This window comes from Corylus avellana, chromosome 2 (genome assembly GCF_965113065.1).
Source record: "Corylus avellana chromosome 2, dhCorAvel1.hap1.2, whole genome shotgun sequence".
Taxonomy (NCBI): Eukaryota; Viridiplantae; Streptophyta; class Magnoliopsida; order Fagales; family Betulaceae; genus Corylus; species Corylus avellana.
The window spans coordinates 14,341,989-14,364,322 of NC_142491.1; the positions used below are offsets into that span (position 1 = coordinate 14,341,989).

Below are 22,334 nucleotides of genomic sequence, written 5' to 3' on the forward strand. Positions count from 1 at the left end.
AGTCCCCACGCGCCGCCACGCGCCGCCACAACTTTCTGTGGAATTTTGAACACGCCCCGCGCTGTTTCCGGCCACCACGCGCCGCCATTCTCAGCCGTTTTCATAAATGAATCACAGATTCGTGATCGGAGGCTGCCGATCTGTCGAACCAGCCGTCGCACGCGCCACCCAGAGCTGCCACGCGCCGCCACGCGCCGTCACGCGCCGCCCCCTTTGTAAGTCATTCTTGAGCTCACCTACTTACTCTACAATCGTTCACACCAGATTTTTCTCTGATTTTTGAGCTCACACACTTATTATACACTCAGCCACACCAGATCTCAGCCTTTTAACCAAGCCTATATTCCTTATTATATACTCAGCCACACCAAATTCTAACCTTTTAAAACAAGCTCATATCACCTATCATACACCCAACCACACCGGATTATATCCAAAAAAAAAAAAAAATGGCCGTACCTCCTACTACTCTCCCAAACACCAAAGATATTACCCAACCTATTCCTACTATTCTCGATGGCTCCAATTACCCGGCTTGGTCTCAAAATATGAGTAGGTGGCTCAAAGGACATTGTCTCTGGGAATATGTTTCTGGTGAAGAATCTAAGCCTCTTGCTGGAAAAGAGGAACCTGCTGCGGCTTTCTCTACCCGCCTCCGCACATGGAAAAGTATCCATTACAGGATTATTTCTTGGTTCTCCAACACTTGTGTTGTCTCCATCAGCATGACATTTGGCAATCTTGACAATGCCAAAGATGTTTGGGACATGTTAGCTCAGCGCTACAGCACTACTGATCTTGCTCAGCAGTTTCAGATTGTGACCAAGCTCCATCACATGCGCCAGGAACCAGGTCAGAGTATTACTGATTTTTATTCACAAATGACTTGTCTTTGGAATCAATTAGCACTATGTGAGCCAAAGTGGAGGGATAAGGTTGATGCCTCTGAGTACATCGCTTTCCGCGATAGCATGCGCCTAGCCGAGTTTCTTGCAGCAATTCGAGATGAGTTTGAGCATACTCGAGCTTCTCTTCTTCACCGCTCACCACTGCCATCTTTGGAAAGTGCTCTTAGTGAACTTGTTTCAGAAGAGACTCGATTCTCTACTATGAAGTTACACGCTTCTGAGATGGTCATGGCCACTGCATCCCGCAATGCGCGCGCTCCTAATTCTATTCCTGCCGGATCTTCCTCATCCAATCGGAACATCCAGTGCCACTATTGTCAAAAGTTTGGCCACAGATATAGTGAATGCAGGAAAAGACTTTCTCGTGGGAATGGGAATCATCGAGCTCCTAGTCATAAGGCTGCTGCGGTCACTCATACTGATACATCAGATATGTCTTACACCGATACTGCACCCCAACCCAGTACTCTTTCTCCTGCAGAAATCGAAGCTCTCATTCATCAGGTTTTATCTAAGTCCAATCTTAATACCGCCATGTCCACCACGCTAGGTAATTCCTCTTGGTATATTGATTCTGCTTGTTGTAATCACATGACACCGAACTCTTCCATATTTTCTGCAAAATCTGTGTTACCTAGGCCTACCACCATTTACACAGCTAATGGTTCCCATCTTGCAGTTAGTCATGTCGGGTCTGTTTCTACTAATCAACTATCTGTGTCTGATACGTACTTAGTGCCTAATTTCTCATTAAATCTTTTATCTGTTGGTCAACTTTGTGAACTTGGTTTAGAATTGCACTTTTCTAACCGAGGTTGTGATGTGCAGGATCCACAGACGGGACAGCTAATTGGGACCGCCCGTAAGATTGGACGTCTGTTTGAGCTTTCATCACTCCATCTTCCTCCTGCTGTGTCAGCTGCCACTCCATCTCGGTCTTCCTCTACCACCCTCAGTTTATGGCACTCTCGTTTAGGACATGCATCTATTTCTCGTATTCGTTCTATAGCTACAAGTGGTCAATTAGGGTCTGTTGAGTCTGAGTCATTTGATTGTGTTGCGTGTCAACTTGGAAAACAAAGTGCTTTACCTTTTAATAATAGTGCATCTGTTTCTTCTGCTCCTTTTGATTTGGTGCATTCTGATGTATGGGGCCCTGCGCCTATTCCCACCATGGGTGGATCCCGCTATTTTGTCATTTTTGTGGATGATTTTTCTCGATACACATGGCTTTATCTTTTACAAAATCGGTCTGAACTTCCGAAAATTTACTCTGAATTTCAACGGATGATTCAAACCCAATTTTCTCGAAACATAAAAATTTTTCGTTCTGATAATGCCATGGAATATCGTGAATCTACCTTCCTTACTACCCTCAAACAAAATGGTACTCTTCCCCATCGCTCATGCCCAAATACTTCTCAACAAAATGGTCGAGCTGAACGTAAACACAGGCACATCTTAGACACTGTTAGGGCTTTGCTCCTATCTGCTTCTATCCCTGAACACTTTTGGGGAGAAGCCGCTCTTACCGCTGTTTATATCATTAATAGGGTCCCGTCTCCCACTACCTTAAATAAGTCCCCCTATGAACTCCTGTATGGATCTCCTCCCGATTACCAATCTCTCCGCATCTTTGGTTGTGTCTGTTTTGTGCTCCTTCCACCCCATGAACGAACAAAATTAGAACCTCGTTCTCGTCTATGTTGTTTTCTTGGGTATGGCATTGAACACAAAGGATATCGTTGTTATGATCCTATTTCCAAACGGCTCCGCATCTCGCGACACGTCACTTTTTGGGAACATAGGCTATTTAGTGATATGGAGTCTTTTCCTACTCGTCCCTCTAGTTCTTCTCCTATCTTCACTAATATCTCGGTGGATTTGCTCCCCGACACTACTAATCTTGATGCAGGGATGACAAGCTCTCCAGACGACATTCCGACGGTCGACCCCAATGACACTGCCCTGCCTGTTGATCCATCTACTCTTGAGGCTGCTCCCTCTATCCCTCGTCGTTCTACTCGGGTAACATCTCTTCCTTCTCATCTTCATGATTATCACTGTTATTCTGCCCTTGCTACTCTCCATGAACCTCACTCATTCCGTGAGGCTCATGCTAACCCTCTTTGGCAGAATGCTATGTCAGAAGAACTTAATGCCCTTTCCAAAACCCATACTTGGGACTTAGTTGATTTACCTCCAGGCAAAACTGCGGTAGGGTGCAAGTGGGTATACAAGATTAAAACAAAATCTGATGGGTCTATTGAGCGATACAAGGCACGTCTTGTGGCAAAGGGGTTCAATCAGGAGTATGGTATTGACTATGAGGAGACTTTTGCACCAGTGGCTCGTCTTACTTCTGTTCGATCACTCCTTGCTGTGGCTTCTGTGCGTCGTTGGGATCTTTTTCAAATGGATGTGAAAAACGCGTTCCTTAATGGTGATCTTAGTGAAGAAGTTTATATGCAGCCTCCTCCTGGGTACGATCATCTGCCACACAAGGTTTGCCGACTTCGCCGGGCATTGTACGGTCTGAAACAGGCTCCAAGGGCTTGGTTTGCCAAATTCAGTTCCACTATTGCGCAGATTGGGTTTGTTTCTAGCCCCTATGACTCTGCTCTTTTTATCCGGCGATCTGAGGCTGGTCTCATTCTCCTCTTACTATATGTTGATGATATGATTATTACTGGAGATGATACTGTTGGTATTCGTAACCTTCAACAGTTTTTGAGCCAACAATTTGAGATGAAGGATTTGGGTTTTCTCAGCTACTTTCTTGGATTGGAAGTGTCTTCTGATCCAAATGGTTACTATCTCTCTCAAGCCAAGTATGCTTCAGATCTCCTCTCACGAGCTGGCCTTACTGACTGCAAAATTGTTGATAGTCCTCTAGAGACAAATGTCAAACTTCGTGCCACTGATGGTGAGCTACTTTCTGATGCCACTCTCTATCGACAGATAGTTGGCAGTCTCATCTATCTTACTGTGACACGACCGGATCTTGCCTATGCAGTCCACCTTGTTAGTCAGTTTATGACAGCGCCACGCTCAGTTCATTATGCGGCTGTTCTTCGCATCCTTCGTTACGTGAAGGGCACCTTGTTTCATGGTTTGCATTTCTCTTCTCACTCATCATTAGACTTACATGTATATTCAGATGCTGATTGGGCAGGTGATCCCACTGATCGTCGTTCCACCACGGGTTATTGTTTCTTACTTGGTGATTCTCTCATCTCTTGGCGTAGCAAGAAACAATCTGTTGTTGCCCGCTCCAGCACCGAAGCTGAGTATCGTGCCCTTGCTGACACCACTTCTGAGCTCCTCTGACTTCGCTGGCTCCTACATGATATGGGTGTTTCTCAGACCTCAAATTCTCCTATCTTTTGTGACAATCGAAGTGCGATTCAAATTGCGCATAATGATGTATTTCATGAACGTACTAAACACATTGAGATCGACTGTCATTTTGTGCGCCATCATCTTTTACAGGGAACTCTTCGTCTCTGTCCCATTGCTTCCGCTGATCAGTTGGCCGATGTGTTCACCAAAACACATCCACCTGGACGGTTCCCTGATCTTGTTTCCAAACTCAAGTTGGCATCTACATTACCACCTTGAGTTTGAGGGGGGATGTTAGAATATAATCAGAATATATTCTGATTATATTCTGATAATCACCATAATTGCTGATTGATATACTTTCCCTGTATATACATTGATATTATTCTGTAATATTGTACATTAATTCCGTGATTGTATTTCCTATTCTGTCTGGCCTTATTCAACTATAAATAGGCCTCATTGTATACAGTTCTAGACACACAAAAATACAATATTCAGTTTATCTGATAACTCCACAGGATTTATCGGACCTTTTTGAGCCTGTTATTTTAACAGTATGTACGAATTGTTGGGGTCTGAAGTGGTACACCAGAGGAGTCTGAAGGCTTTCTTCACTTGATGCCCCCTCCCCCGGCGGAAGAGTAGTCTTTAAATTTATAGCCTCAACGAGAAGAAAACATAAAAGACCTGGAACATTTCTGTACAAGCGTTAATTATTCACATGAATCTTTACTTTTTATGAAGGTTCTACCAAGTGAGCAGATTTTTTAAAGGAGACTGGTAGGGTCGATCAACCTTTGGTCCACTATGTTTCATTTGAGCAGATTTTTTTTAAAAAAGAACATACTAATATGGAACAGCTCAACCCATCCTTTTTTTCTGTGCAACAACGTGACATTTAATTTATTTATTTTATACAATGTGGGAGAGGGGGATGTTAGGAGATCATAAGCGATCAAAGAGGTTTTTATATATTAATACATAAAAGAGTATATATTAATATACTCTTTGATCACTTATGATCAAAGAGATCATAAGCCATCAAAGAGTATATTAATATACATATTTGGATTCCACACTAGCTCAAAAACTTAAGCTAATAGGCTTAGGTTAATTAGGTATATTATTTTTCTTTATATTTTCTTACAAGAAAAAATTACTGACTTAGAAATAGTAGCTATTTTCACCCCCACAAGCTAGCTTCCTTCCTCACATCTTCTGTAACACACCAGTTATAGATTCAAGATTTGAGAGAGCATTTGTAAGAAATTGATGAAAATGTATGGAGATTTAGAATGAATGATAGTGGATTTCAATGGATGTATATTGAAATTGGAAGGAAAACAAGAATTACATATGTTAGAGCCGTTTTTGGACGGTGTGAATTGCATGTTCTTCGAGGTGCTGTAAAATGGTAAGGACGTCAAAAGATCCGTTATTTATATGGAAGAAACTTTGATACTTAAGTTAGTTTTTTGGAGAAGAACAATGTAATGCACAAAGTATAAGACTGAAAGTCTCAGGTTTATACGTAGTGTAGGGCATATTTATGGAGTAATTCTATAAATCCCTCTTGAGTCTCTCAAAGAACGATATGACTATTAAAATCATCATTTGATCAAAATCTAATAATGATTAATCACAAGCTAATAGCCACATTATTCTTAGAGAGACTCAAGAAGGATACAAGAGGGACTTGTAACATTACTCCTATTTATGGCAGAAAAGTATAGTCAGACCTGAATTAGGTATCCTATTTCAACTTGGCTTGAGAGTACCGAGAATTATTTAGACCTGAATTCCTACTTCAACTCAACTTCGAGTATTTTTATTCCCAACTACATATAAGGATCACTTCGTGCTTATTGAATTCCTTCCTATGAGAGTACTGCTAAGCTACGATTACAAACGAGATTATTGGTAGTTTATGGTTTGCAATTGAGATAATAGTCTGAATGAATGCTTTCTTACAATGAATTGGACCTTTTATACCACTACTCGAACCCAATTAATCAGCCAACCTATTGGACAGCTTAGCCCGCTCAGCCAAGCGGTTATAACAACCCAAACAAAACCCCACGTGATTGATAACCCTTTTGGTACCAATCTCTTAGTAAAAAAAATTAATATCCACAGCACAGCACAGCATTTTTTATATTATAAAGAGGAAAAAGTAAAACCAGAAAAGATACAAAGAATTCGTCGGTCTCCGACACAAGCAAATTAACTCCTAAAGAAAAAGTAGTGATTCTTGCCCCGAGCAAGAGGCAAGCATAAATGGCTCCCCTTGATTTCCCTTTATATTCTCTATTGATTGTCTCTAGCCCCGTTGTCTGAGTTAAGCTTAGAAACGGAAGAATAAAAGAAGTCTTGCTGTTCTGCCAAGCCTTGTTGCTCTATCGGGTGAAGAGTGAGGACAAGAGTAAGGAGATCATCAGCTCTTCCAAAGTGATCAGTAAGTAATGATTTACTTTTAATTCATCTTCAAACATTTTGTATATACTCGTTTTTACTACTCACAAGTCATCACAGGATAACATCATTTTGATACTCTGAATATATTCATATTAGTGTGACTACGGTTGTCACTAAAGACTTTAGCATAATTAGCAACCAAATTAACGGTATTTGTCGCTAATAAATATTAGAGAAATGGTATTTTATGTTCTCTCAGTATTCTTCCAGCATACTGGTCGATATTACATGCTCAATTCACCATTTGATCAATTTTAATTATTATAAAGAAAAAAAAAAAATTACAAAGGTAAATTGATTGAGCATGCTATATGAGCTGAGTATGCTAAGAGGCAAAATAACATTTCTCAAAACGTCACATTTTTAGTAGGTGTTTTTTTCAAGCGTTTTGATGCCTAAAAATAGACTAAATTCCATGTTTTGAGATTAATCTAGAATTTTCTTAAAATTATATGAGATTTTGGTCCATGTAATTCTTAGCCATTGGTAAATACTCTGAACATTAACAACGAACTTTTATTATCGCTAATTATCCTCTCGCCTTTACAGTTGTTGAGAGAATACTTGCCGTTAGATTATTAGTGATAATTTTTGGTCACAAAGATGGTCTCTTTGCTCAAAGTCTGCGGTTAAAACAGTGATCCATATTTAATTAGCAGCGATCATGGTTTCCCCATTAGTAACGAATTTTGCTTTGTCGTTAAAAGTCATATTTATTAATTAATTGTATCCGGCGAAGTGATCAACACCACCAAATCTCCTTTTTCTGATTCAATATTCTGACATTTTAAAGTTATTCATTTTTCAATAATGAATAGTAAAATATTATTCATTATTAATTATGCCTAACAGGATCTTTTTATTGTTCAAATTTGCATTAATTATGATATATATGAACTAACAAATACTATATTACTTTTAAATCATGGTTGAGTAAGTGGTTGGACCTGGATGGTTGTCTTTTGGAAAAAGAAGTGTGATGAACTATGATCAGTTGCATGACTAGATTCTATTATGTTAGAGTAATTTTACAAGTTTTTTTTTTTGTGTCCCTAAAAAAATGAGGTGGTTTTTAAAATCAGGTACTATTTGATCAAAATTTAATAATGATTAATTACAAGGTCAATGATGATTTTAAGAGCCACGTCTTTGTTAGAGGGACACGTACAAGAGTGATACAAGAGGAATTTATAGCATTATTTTGTAATTTAGGGTTTTGTTTAGGAAGTGTATTGTTTGAGTTTAAGTTTTCTTTCTTTTGTGAACCAGTAAATGTGTCATTTCTTAGAATTAAAGGTTTTTAGGTTGATTTTTATTTTTTATTTTTATATTTGTTGTATAGTTACTCTATATGGGTATTAATTTGTTGATGTAAGGAATATTGTAATTATTTTATATCAATGAGAATTTGTGCACAAATATTTTGATTAGTATCATAACAATAGTATTTAAACTTATGAGAAGTCAAATACTATAAAAGTTTGTGGTATACAATTCGCATACGAGAATGATGAAATCAATTTTCTTTATTTGATTTTATTTGACTTTTGTTTATTTGATTTGATTTAATTTTTTGTTTTTGGAGAAAGTTATGTGGGTGATAAGTTTGATTAACTTGTAGATTTGGTTAAAAGAGTCTAACTCTACCACGATTCATTAAGTTCCTACTTATTTATCCTAGGTGCGGTTAAAACCTTTGGGAACTACATCGATGCATACTTTCAATCTCCTATGTTTTAATGTTTGTAACATGTGGGGGATTGCTGTAATATATGTTACAAACATTTGTTTGAAAACATTTTATGATTTGATATTATGAGTTTTTATTCAGTTTTACGGTTTTGACCGTTGGAATTAATTGCCAAGCTTTTATGGAAATCATTTGAAGCATTAACAAATTTTTCCAGTTTTGATGTTATGACCATTTGGTCATTAACCCAATTATTTATTTTTTACCGTTTATGACCTTTGGAGTTATCAAGCTTTTATGGGATTTTGAGAACCAAGTTTTATAGTTGTAGTTTTTTTTTTTTTACCGTTATGACCGTTTGGTCATTAGAACTTCTTTATGATATTAAAAAGCTTTTTCAGCACTTATGTCTATATATAAGATCACCTTTTATGAGAAATATACGGTGTTGTAAAACACATTCAGAAAAATATATTTCAAGCTATAAAACTATATATTATATGATCCCTTTATTTTTAAGTCCTCCATCTATTTTGATAAAAGGGTTGTTCTACTAGTCTTCGTTATTGGAAGTGCGTCCTTAACGAAGGTAGACGCTATAGTCTAATCCTGAGAGGTTGCGTGTCAAAGGATCCGATCGCACCGAGTTATACACTCCGGGAGGCACGAATCAACCTTTAAAGACAACGCTCTTGCGTGATTCTATAGCATTGTGAGATCTTTCCGTACTCTACTTTTCATCTCTTGTATTTTATTTATTTTATTGTTAATTTTCTTATTGTAATTATCTTGTATCAATGAGTATTTGTGCACCATCCAAAATTATTTCCAACAAGGAATAGCTTCAAGTTGCCTTCTAATGGGAGCTCTTCTTGCAAATTAGGGAATGCGTCATTAGAAGGCCCACCAGAGGAGGAAGGTTTTTATTCATAAAATTACACAATAATACAAATAATTGTCAATATGAGCTAAAAAAATCAAATATTTTTAAGATCATTTTAGTGTTGTTAATGTAGTTGTTGAAAGGGGGTTCCGGGTTTTCTTTCCTTCAGTGGCACTCCTATGATGATTTCGGTTCGGGTTTGGCTTTATTCGGAGGGTCCGTGTGCCCTACCAATTTAGCATTTGGACCCACAGGCTTTGTGAGTGAAAGGCTGCATTGCCATTCCAAGTGTTCCAATCAAAGACTAAAAATACTAGTAACTTTCAAGACAACGTCTTTTATTAACAATAGACTTTGACAAATAGATTTACGACAAAACAAAAGGCAACCTAGGAGTAGTTTTAAACTTTATCAATAAATATTTGATCCTATGAAATATTGTAGCAACTATTATATAATATATTATATAATTAGGAAAAATTCACGTATCCTGTCAAACTACCACTCAATTGATAATGTTCTCTCAAACTACCAAAACACTATCAATGTTTCTCCCAATGACGAAGCTACCCTTAGTAAAATCAAAACAAAAAGGGTTAAGGTCACATACCTTTCAAACTACCACCCAATTGACAATATCTCTATCAAACTCTTTACTAGTAATATTTTTTATAGCTGATAACTATTTTAGCTACTCAAAATAAATTTCTTTTTTCACTTTTTTTATCTGTTTGCTTCTTTTCAAGACAGACTCCAACAATAATCTATTTAACTATATTTTCTTTAAATATTATTTTTCTAATCTTTGTGTACTCATTTCTGTTTCCACTACTCACCCAAATGCCCTTTTCCCTCCTTTTGTCTTCCAAACCGAGAGAAAGAACTTGCATCAGGCTCTATTCGTAACAAACTAGGAAAAGCGCGCTATCTACATCTGCGCTATCATCCCAAAATGACTAATCAATTTAGAGCTTTCCTAACATTCATTATAAAGTCCAGTCTTACCTACTAACTACGCAATGTAGGACTTAACACCCATAACTATCTTTATAAACCCCTTACTCTACGTAAACTTTTTCCCATCTTTTCAATATAGGACCAAGGTGTTACATTGTTTCTGTCTCCGAGCTCGTCTTCCACCCCCAAATCTCCAATGAAGTGACAAACATTTCTCTCAATCCCTGTCTCTGCGGTGTTCCTGTTAATGGGTTTTATCTTTTACATCACAAATTTCATTTTTTATGGAGGATTCAGTCGGAATGCGAAGCTCAACTGGCACTTTGAAGTCTTTGATTTTCTCTTGGGTGTTTTCTTTGCTTTTTCTCTTTCTTTTTCTTGAGTTCTGATTGAGGCCCAGGGCAACGAAAAAGGAGAGAAAGAAGTTGACGGCATTTGGTGGCTTTGGTAAAGTTTATGGGGTTCAGCAAAGGGAGTGCTTTTCCTATGCTTCGTCTCATTTGATGTTGAGGAGTGAGTGTGGGCTTCTGTAAGAGAGAGACTCTCAAGGAGGAGGAATTAGGATCCTCTCTAATTCATTTGAACCGATAATATCGAGTTAATTATATTGTAAGAGTATTTTTGTCAATTCAAAAGTAAAATGACAAAAATAGCCTTATAATATAATTAAATGAATATTATATTGTTCAAATGAATTGAAGATGGTCATGTTTCTAGAAGAAGGGAGAGAGAGGAGAAATAATAAAAAAAGTAAAGTTCTCATTATTTTATTTCATTCAATGTGCTACAATAAACTTTCATACGTGAAAGCTGATGGTAGCAAAATGGTAGCCAAATGACTATTATATATGGCTACTCTACTGGATGAGTAAAATGGCTAATAATAGTTAAATATAATCATTATGAGCCATTTAGAACATCTGCTGAAGATGCTCTAACACCGACCCTAAACACTTAAAAGGCCTATCAAATCCATTGTAATAACCAATAAATTCCACCACAAGAGTAAATAAACACCAGTTGTGATGGTAATGTTGATACAATTTGATACAATGGTAATAATGTTGATACTGATAGTGTGAACGTAGTAGTTTAGAGGAGTCCATGAAGAAATTCTTAATATCTATATTTCACCATGCTCCTAACAGCATTTGGATGTAATGACAGATTAAACGTGGAAATTATAGAAAGGCTGTCTCAACATTTCTTGAGACGAATAATTATTTGGACTGAAGTGATCGGGTAAAATCCTATATGATGGCTCAAGATCTTTGGAACACTGTTGAATCCACCATTGAACCTCTTAAGCAAGAAGATGATGAAGCTGTTGTGACAGATTTCGTGGCTTTACAGGTTATTCAAAATTCTTCTGGGCCAGACACAGTTACTCATGAGATTGAGGAGATTAATTCTACAAATATTGCTCGGAATACTTTGGCAGAAGAGTGTAACATGCCCAACAATATTAACACAGGTGTCTCTCCACCTTTATTTCTCTCTCTGAACAATGCATATGCCTAAACATTTTAATTGGATAATAAGATTAAAATCTGTATGACAACAACGAATTAATAAAAATGTAAAAAGCTAGTAAAAATGTAACTGTTATAGCTCCTAAGATTTTTTTTTATTTTTATTTTTTTCACAATTCAAGAAAAAGCTGGAGGAAATCATAATTGTGGAAACGCTCCCCAAAATCATTGCCTGTAAGAAAGTTTTCCCCGTCACAGATTATTCACAAGGCTTCGTACAGCTCCGTGCAGTACTGAAGAAAATAAAAGAGGAGATATATATTTTGTTAAATCGGGTTATCATGGTTTAATTAAAGAGATTTTGTAGCTAGAGTTAATTGCTGAACTGCTTGGGGCAACCAGCTATAATACCTTCTTTCTAAAAAGTGGCTGGCAAGCACAATTGCTAATAATAGTTTTCTTTTGTCTTGAATAATATTTCTAATTATAAATAAGGATATAGTTTTCTTTCAAACTGGGTTGAAGGAATACTCTTCTTTCAACTCAATCTATAAAAATGACACGTGTTTATTTTTTTAATAGTATGTAAGATGCACATAACTTTTTAATAAAATTTATTCAAACCTTATCTATCCTATTAGAGAAAAACTTTGTCTTTTTTAGATGCTGTCATCCAAGTTTGAAGAATAAGGAGGGATAGCATATATCACTAAAGAAGCTATTAAAATTTAACGATGGTTCCTTTTATATATTACTTCTACAATTAGATGCTGCCATCCAAGTTTGAGCATGTTATAAAGACGACGTTCTAGATAGGCAGATGCTTGTCTTGACGTGGCATGCTTCTTGTGATAGAGAATATTAGGAGATTTGATTTCATTGTAATTGATTGTAATCTTCTATAATAAGATTTGATGATAAATCAAATCCGATTGATTTTATTGTAATTAGATTTGATGGTAATCAAATTCCTCTGATTTGATTACCAAACTTATCTACCTCAATTCTCCTATAAATAGGAGTATCATGTATTGTGAAAGAAATTAAGCAATAAGAGCATAATGTAACCCTTTGGGCTTTATCTATGGACATAAGTCATTGACCGAACCACGTAAAATCTTTGTCTCTTTTATTTAAATTCTACTATTTATTTATTTTTCATTATATTATTTCCGCATTTAATATTCATAGTATTATGAATCTCTTTCATCTTGTACATACATACGTACGGTGGTACAAAATTGTGATGGCCTCTAAATATAGTGTATATTTTTAGTTAATTCTGAAATTTAAAATCAACAGAAAGATCATCCTTTCCTTGCATTTCGTTCAATGACAACAAAGAGAAACTTGGCAGGGAGGGACAACAATGGGCATTTTGATCAATATAAAGAATTTGTTAGGAATGTGCAACGTGGACATGCTTATTGGTATTATATAAGGAACTTCCTTGAGCAGCATCCCAACGCATTGAAAGAGAAGATCACAGCTCAGGGCAAGACAGCTCTTCACATTGCTGTTACTTCGGGACATGATGATCTAGTGGAGAAGCTGGTAGATAAAATGTGGACAGAAAGCTTGGAAATACAAGATAATGATGGTTGGACAGCTCTAGCTGAGACAGCTTTTGCTGGTAACTACCGGATGGCAAAGTGCATGCTTACAAAGAACAAGCACTTGGCCAGCATTGGAGACGTGGATGGACGTCTTCCGGTTGTTCTTGCTATTGAAGGTGGTTATAAAGAATTGGCTTGCTATCTCTATTCTCTCACTCCACTGGAATATCTAAAAGGCGTCAGCGGTGCTACACTTTGTACGAAGGCTATATATACCCGGACGTTAGGTAATTAACAACTTCTCCTTTAACTATCCATTGAAGGCCGTTATTTATGATTTTCTTTTTATTATTTTTTGTACTTACGCTATTACAACACAACAGCTATTGCTTTGGATTTACTCTACAATCATCGACATTTGGCTCTTGCTCTAGACAAAGAGAAGGTCTCCCCTTTGTATGCCTTGGCTTCTACACCTAACGCATTCCCAAGTGAAAATCAGCTTGTGTTTTGGAAACGATGGATCTACTCTCGTTAGTATCGCTCGCTTGTTTCTTTTCATTAAATTGCTCTGGTATTATGCATGCACACATAGCATATATATTAATTTAATTCTATAATTAGGATTACGTACGTTACATATAACACCATCCAAATGTACAGATGTTGCCCCAAATATCCAAATTTCAACAAAATGTTTTCTGTAAAAGGTTTTACACCCAAACAAAATCTCTATCACACTTTTTATTAAAGTAATGATTATGTGATTAAATTTATCTATTTCTATCAGCTTAACCTTTTAGGATAACTAGTAATTTAAATCACTCCATCTAAATTAAATATTGTACGTGTTGGGTCTGACTTATAATTAAAAGGAAGTTTAAGCCCACACGTGGGGAGTGTTAAAGTAATGATTAAAGGATTAAATTTACATTTTCCTATCAACTTAAAATTTTAAGATAACTAGTAATTTAATATATTCTATTTTTTTAAAAAAAAAACAAAAGAAAAGAAAAGAAAAAGAAAAAAAAAAAAAAAACGAATACCCATTATTACCAGTACTGCACAGGATTAAGGGTAAAGAGGTGTACCGGTTTGAGGAATTGAGACACCGGTTTAAAATTCCCCAAAAATAATATTAACTTCATACTGTAAAATTAATTAAAACATTCTTATAATTTCATATGCTATTTGTTTTTTTTGTTTTTTGTTTTTTGTTTTTTGTTTTTTTTTTTTTGACAATTTCATATGCTATTAAACAAATTAACTGAGAGACAAAACAAATTAAATTCACAAATAAATATCTTCAAATATTATGCATGATCTTATTCCCAAAATATTCTTCAAATATTATATCTGATTCTTTGCATCAAAATAGTAATAACTGAATAAGATAAAAAAAAAAAAAAACAAAAAGATGAAGCGGGCAAGAGCATGAATTGCATGTAGTTCATATTTATATATATATATATACGCATTGCGTATCTTGTCAATAAGAAATTCACGAAACCTGAATTTATTTCGTAAAACGATGTCTTGCTCGCATTTGTGTTACCTTTCGAACACTGCACAACATACATATATAGGGTAGGATAGGGCCAAATATAAAATATATATTATATAAGTTTTTCCAAAAAAAGTATATTTTTTTATTTAAAATTACTTTAAAGAAAATTGCTCATGCGAGATTTACTAATTAATGCTACAATCAAATTCTTACTTCATTCACCCTTTTTGCTGAAAGGTATATTCATTCACTGGAATTTCGATGCATATCGTTTGAAGAATATTGAAGAAGTAGAATGGCGCAAAGGATCCGGTATGTTTTTGCCCAAAATTTCTCTCCCTTATGTTTGGGTGGTTAAAATGAGAATCGTAATTTTGTCAACTTCATTTTTTCCGTTGTGATAAAATAATAAAACAACAAACAGTAATCCAGTAACGACTTTTATTTTTTATGGTGGCAACATCAGGCCAAAAATTTCTTTGCTCGTCTACAAAATATTGAAAGAATTTGGGAAAAGATTAACATTTAAACATAAAACAAAAAAACACTAACATGCATCCGCTCATAGTTGTTTAATTAAGTGCTGAAATTGAAGAACCAAATCTAAATATTTGCGAATATGCAGAATCTAGTGAATCTATAGAATCTAAGAATCCTCCTACAAAATGAATGGGATTAATGACGTGGCTTTAGTGACGTTTTTGGGCAAAAAAACATGAGAAAGTTTTGGGCTCAATAAAATGCCCATCTTTAGCCCATAAATTCTTAGGTGGCATCAATCTTGCCTTAAGTGTGTTTTGAGAGAAACAAAAAAAAAAAGAAAAAGAAAAAAAGAATGAAAATTTAATGATGTGGCATCTTGTCCCTTAAACTTTTATAGGCTAAAAATTGAATTTTTACTACACTATAGCGTACCTCAAAAAACATTACCGTATGGCCGGTCAGTGATGTGGTTTAGTGACTACTTCACAATGACAGTAATTGTTAAGACTACAAAAGAGGATAGTGACATGCCCCTTGTTCACACGTCACCACTAGTAAAAACGTCACTATCCTTTAAAAAATTATAAAAAAAAAAAAAAATTAAGTGAAGGCTGGTGGTGAACAGTATCCTTTATAAGGATATATACTGGTGGTAAAGGATACTGGTGGTGAACAAGGGAATAGTGACGTGCCCCTTGTTCACATGTCACCACCAGTAAAAACGTAACAAGAATATTTTTTGAAAAAAATACGACTAGTTAAAACCTCATATAGTTATCTAATATACCTCACAAATAAAGTGAAACAAAACTTCAATTTAAGCTTAAATGTGCACAAGGGATAAAGTATAGGCAAAATGACTCACTTAATATAAGGTGGGATCATCACCACTCCCCCTCAAGGGGTGAATGGGATCATCCTTCATAACCCAAACTTGAGAAATCTTAGGTCTAAACTTAAGACTTTACTCAAACTTATCTAGCCTAGATAACACTTCTCTCATCATTATGACCAAACCATCACTTTCTTTCCTGAAATAGGAATTTTCATTTATATGCACATAAGGTTTCAAATTAAAACAGTGAGGTCGAATGTGACCCACTTTTCCACAGTGATGACATGTAGGGACAAACCTTTGAGAATGTAATTTCCTAAGAGGATGCACGACTCTAGGTGTAGGGTAAGATGCATGAGGCTCAATGTAGATTTTCTTACCTTTCTTACCTTGAGGAGTCGGAGCAACTACTTGCTTTTCTTCACTTGAAAATTCTTCTACTTTCATTGGTTTAACAAAAATAGTCTTTGAAGTAGAAGCACGGTTAGAAGACAAAGAAGCAGTTTTATCAAATCTTAAGCCAGATCAATCATTAGAATGCTTTTGAATATGCAACATTTTATCAAGCGTTTCACTAGAGAATTTACTCAAGTGATTTCTAGATGTAATCAGATCATTTTGAAGAGATTTATTTTTAGCAATTAACACATGATTTATTTTTAGCAATTAACAAACCCTATCCTTCTCAAATAACTGCACAGCAGATATTGAGGGATAAGGGATCCGAGATGTGTGGGAAATCAAACTCCATTTCATACCTATAAAATGCAATACCTCTTAATGCTAAGGTAATCGCAACCTTTGCTTTTCAGCTTTCTTGTTGCTTGTATCTTCTCTCTCAGATCACTGACTTAGGTATCGGAGTATTCCTGCCGGAGCACCACCGAGGACTCTTATCCTATTGTTTGTTCTTGTGTGAAGGCCCGACACATGCTTGGACACCACAACATCACCCAAAGAGTGTGCCACGTTCCTCCTCAAAAAGCTGTGCATTTAGCAAACTTCAAAGGTGTTTTTGAGAAGAAAAAAGAAAAAAAAAAAAAAAAAGGTGTTTAATTTGACACTCAATGGCTCTGTACGTGAGGCCTTGATGTCACATTTTAAATTTTGAAGTTGTAATTGTAAAATTGGTAATAGTTTGGGGCTAGAGCATATTTTCCCCAAAACAAAAAGGAAGCATAACACATGGCTTAAAATGGATTAAGAGGTAAAAAAAACCATATTTTTTGTTAAACTTTTTATTTTATTTTATTTTTTTATAATATAGGTTTGAACAAACCTTTTTTTTTTTTTTTTTATTAACTGAACTTGAAAAAATAAAAAAGAAAAAATAAGAAAAAGAAAAAACAATCCAAAGAAAAAAGAAAAAAAAGACGTTGAGGTGGTGGTTAGACCATCCCAAGTGTCTACACTATCTAGAAGTGAATCGGCCGCCCCATCAGATTTGGTCCACCCCCTATAAGTCCTAGGGATAGCCGAACCACCCCAAATGCATGGGGTTGTTCGGAAACAAGCCCTTCTATTTTTTTACTTTCAGTTTTAGGTTTTTAGTTTTTATTATTTTTCAATTATTATTTTAGTTTTTCCAATTACATTAAATTTAATATATTTTTTCAAACATATATTATTAACTTAGGTTTTTAGTCTCTAAAACATCGAAACATTATTTTAATTTTTTTCTGGATATTCACAATTTTCAAAACAATTCAAAAGAATACAGAAATATATATATATATATACCCAATAAGGGTCAGACGCTTTAAAAAAAATTATAAAAAAAAAAAAAAAGGGTCAGACTGTGTTAAATAGTGGCACGTACACGGTATATGGCATGTGACGAAGGAAACATTGCAGCCTGCTCGGTAGTTGAACAAAATAATTGTAAAAATTAATAGTACAATTAAATTTCTCAGTTCTTATTATTACGAGACACCTACCACACCAACTGTAATATGTACTATGGGCGTTGGATTCTTTATTTATATCCATTAATTTCGTTCGAGAATTGTCAAATCTATATTGAATAATGACGAACTGGTTGTTAGCTAGGCGTGAAAGCTAGCTGTCTTACACTAACTAAACTTCACATTATATAAAATGCTTAGGAAATTGTCATTATAGAAACATATTAACTACATCTAAATTGTGTCACAGAAACACCAACATACTAAAATTGAATATAGTAAGTCAGCCATTCCCAAAAATTGAAGCTTCCTGTCCTCATCCTCAACATTGTTAATGATATCTATAAAATTATCACGATTTTTAAATGCATGTGTAATAATATCTTAATTACTTATAAACATAAAAATAAAAGTAGAAAAGGCTGCTTGACTTGGTCTAGACACATCAAAAGATGACAATTTATTTATAAACTTAGCATTAATTCCTCTTATTTTAGTTCTACGATTGGGCCTATGCAACCCTTTTCCAACTCAAAACTTGGTAACCTGCTAGCTATCTCGGCGACTGTACAATGTAGTATGGATGTTGGATTATTATGTAGTATTGTCAAATCCGTATTAAATGCTAAGAAGCAAGTGCCGCTAATTACAGCGAAACAGTCTGCGCTTAGAGCATATTTGGGATCCCGCGTTTGAAGGGTGTGAAAGTACTTTTAACTCTCTAAAAACATGTTTAAAGAAAAAAATACTTGTTTAGTAAAAAAATTAAATGCGCTTTTAAGGGTCCAAAAGGCTTAAAAATAGACAAAATATACTTTTGACAAAAGTTTAAAAATGAAGCTTTTGCCTAAAAAATTTTTTTAACTTAAAAACTCTATTTTTCAAACTCGATCCTATACGTGCTCTTAGGCTTATCCTTTCGTTTCTTCTAAGTTTGTCTACCGGTGACCACTACTGCACACTGACCACCTTGATGAAATTATCCAACTGTCATTTAAGGTGATGAATTATTGAGGGGATTATGACGCAAATCCAGTTGCCAATGCAGTCCAAACAAAGTAGAAAGAACTTTCACAGGAAATGTGGCAAAGCACATAATAATTAAAGATTCAATGTGGAGGAGAATTTGGCAAGAATTTTACTAGGCATGGTTCACTACCATTCACAAAATTGAAAAGATCATTACTATGTAAAATTGGTTCAATTTGAAAAAAATTAATTTAAATAATTTGTCCCATTTAATTTCACTAAAATTAGTTGGTCAAAATTGGGTGGGTAGAAGACTACGGAGGTGGAGTTTGATGCAGCCATCGGAGAGAAGAAGAATAGTTTTTTTTTTTTTTTTTTTTTTAAAATAAAAAAATAAAAATTATTTAATTCGGGGAAAGGAAGAAAAGAAAATTACGAAGGTGAGCATCTTCAACAAGCTCTCTACAATTCACTTTTTGTTAAAATTTGGTTAAATTCTATAAAAAGCAAACTCTCTATTCCCCTTTTCATTTTAAGGCTCGTCAAACTTTTTCTTACATTTAGAGAACAAAATTATTTCTCTATTCTATTTTTTTGTGTTTTTATATTATTTCTCACACTTTCTCTCTCCATCACCTTTATAAGTTCGTAAAGGTGATGAGCATTTACATTGGCACAAGCCATGTCGCAAAAAGGGCTTTACATCCTGCTAGTCAAAGTGGCCAAAAGTTTGTTGAACAGTTACATAACAAATTTATTGAGCATTGTAACTCAACTATCCATACCTAATAATAATAAAAAGGAAATTCAATTTTTTTTTTTAATAAAAAGGGTAGACAAATAAATAATTTTTTAAATAAAAAAAAAAAAAGTTGATAGGTAAACTATTAAGTCGAATATACGTGTTTTAAAAAAGTAAATAATTAGCTAAAATTTAACGAAATATTTATTAAACCGAGTATAAATGCTCCGTAAAATAAAAAAAAATTGTTGCTCCGTTGCACTTCTCCTGAAACTAACATGGCAATGAATGCGTCGGTAGCAGTAAATATCAAAACGAATTATTTGTGTCCATTCATTAATTCAAGAATTATTTGCAATACTTGAAGAGGATATTGGTGAAACAGTTGAAACTGTTAACTCATTTGTTTAACTCCTATATCGCCACGCCAACTGTCAAAATTGTGATGGGTGTCAAATCTGCATTGAATACTGTAAGAAGCAAGTCGCGCTTAATAACGACGGAGTTGCTAGCTGTCTTAGTCTTATCCAGTCGTTTCATCTTTTATATCCAGTCGTTTATTCAAGTTCGTCTACTGCACAAGTGAGATTTAGGAGCCGTGGTGTTGGAAGACAGCCCCCGTCTAGCACCGTAACTGTAAGTAATTACCTCATTATCATCTTTTGCATCATCTTTTGCTTTTTGCATCAAATCTGGGTGTGAGTACTCAGGTATTAGAGGCACAGAGAGTGTGATTTCAATAAAATGTCCTTAAGTTGTATGAAAATGGATATGGCACATGTGCTTTTTTCTTTACGAGGTTGTCATGATCTTTAGCGGAGCATGAAGAAAATAATTGAAATCATTTATCTAATAATTTTTTTGTTTCTAATTAATCAAGTATATATGCCTTCAAAATTAATCAATTATGAGACATGCAGTGCACGATTCTAAGAAAATCATTACTAAATATGAAACTTTTGAAGAAAATTTCTTACATCAATCATATTTATTAGTAAAACAAAATAGAAAGACCTATTGATCATGCACATGCTTAGTGATGCACAAGGAATGGAGCTCTGTTCGGTAAACATATTTTCATAAAAGAGTCCTAATTTATTTGTATGAAAATTCGGTACAGCTTTTTATGAATTTCATTGTTTTTATAGCACTTCTATAAATAAAACATCTTTTGATACATGCCAAACAAAGAGGAAATAAAATAAAAAAAATCAGAGAAAAAGAAAGAAAGAAGCACATTTGGATCTACGCAAGATCGATGCTTAGAACGATTAGTGTTTTTATTTTTTATTTTTTATTTTTGTGTGTGTTAAGTAAAAAAGAGACCACGTTAAACATTTACTTTCCTCTATTGTTTTGCAGTTTTCTTTTTGAAAAAACTTCACTTATATATAGATCCTAACTTTATTCTCATTATCATCATAATCCAATGCTAAACAATCAAGGAAAACTGCTTTAAAGTGTTGAAAGATGAATGCATATTATTTTGACGGAAAAAGGAAATGTATCTTTAAAGTACATGCTTTACATGTAAGAATCAAACTTTCCTTTAATAAAAATGTCAACTTTTAACTCTTGTGAAATGATACACGACTAAGCATGATTAAGTACGAAAACCAGTGTAAAACATGCATAATAAATCAAGATTGAGAGTTGGGTTAAGCCTCCTTACCTCAGGGTGAGAGCTTCTCCAAGCCCTTAGGAGAAATATCTCCAAGGTGGTTCTCTCTCTCTCTCTCTCTCTCTAGGTTTAGGTTTATGGGAAAAATGTGAAATGGGACCTATCGTTTATCCTAAATCCTTAAATAAGACCATTCACATGAATCATGTGCGGGAAAAGTTGTTAAAAATCATGCAAGTGGGCACCTATTGATCATTGAAAAGCATCCATTAATCGTTATGTGCCAAGTTGTTGAAGCTCGCTAATATTCAGTCCCACTCAAACTCAGCTCTTAGGAATAATGTTGAAGCCATATATAGTCAATAATAAGATGGCAATAACGTCAAGTATTTGAATTTCACAACCTTTGAGCTCTTCATGTTAATTACTGCCATCTTAACATTGACTTTAGCTTCAACATCATCTTTAGTAGCTGAGTTTGAATGGGACTAAATATTAGCTTCAACACACGTGTATCAATCAATCATTCTAGGACCGGTCGATTGTTGGTTGAAGAAACCCTAAGGATAATAATTATAAAACACATGTTAAAAAACACTTTTATTTATATATGCGTATTAGGGAAATTTTTATATATAAAATTTAAGATCAATTAAAAATTCTCGTGGTTTTAAGCCAATGATTATTTAAAATAATTGTCAAGTATTAAATTGGGGTGTTACATTTATAAAATAAATTACATGAAAGATGTAAATTTTTTTAATAAAATTCATAATGGCCCACCCTCCTCGAGAATAGAAGTAATTTCCTTGACTCAACCAAAAAATAGAAAACTTAAATCCTTAATTTATTCATCTTGGAATTCTGGAAATCACTTAGATTGAAATTTATATTTTGGAAACTAATTTCAGGATCACTCAACCTTATAGATAGGTGAATTAAATTAATCCGCTTGACAACTTTTTTTTTTTTTTTTTTGACATGTCG

At 34.8% G+C, this 22,334-nt stretch overlaps 2 protein-coding genes across 5 annotated transcripts in view; both read left to right on the plus strand.

Annotated features, from left to right (window-relative positions):
* Nucleotides 1-13,165: 13,165 nt before the first annotated feature.
* On the plus strand, nt 13,166-14,045 carry LOC132167856 (uncharacterized). Its single transcript, XM_088513333.1, has 2 exons — nt 13,166-13,573; nt 13,721-14,045. The coding sequence occupies exons 1-2, from the start codon at nt 13,294-13,296 to the stop codon at nt 13,822-13,824; spliced, it is 384 nt and encodes a 127-aa protein (XP_088369459.1). The 5' UTR covers nt 13,166-13,293; the 3' UTR covers nt 13,825-14,045.
* A 6,194-nt stretch (nt 14,046-20,239) lies between these two features.
* LOC132171387 (uncharacterized) overlaps nt 20,240-22,334 on the plus strand; it is a 37,438-nt gene continuing 35,343 nt past the window's right edge. For all 4 annotated transcript variants that reach the window (XM_088513330.1, XM_088513326.1, XM_088513331.1 and 1 more), the window contains exon 1: nt 20,240-20,362. The gene's annotated coding sequence lies outside the window, so the exon portion shown is untranslated. The remainder of the gene's footprint in view (nt 20,363-22,334) is intronic.

Coding starts and splice junctions, on each gene's coding strand:
- LOC132167856 (XM_088513333.1), top strand. CDS start 13,294: ATGTGGACAGAAAGCTTGGAAATACAAGATAATGATGGTTGGACAGCT. Junction 13,574..13,720: donor TATATATACCCGGACGTTAG/GTAATTAACAAC, acceptor CTCTTGCTCTAG/ACAAAGAGAAGGTCTCCCCT.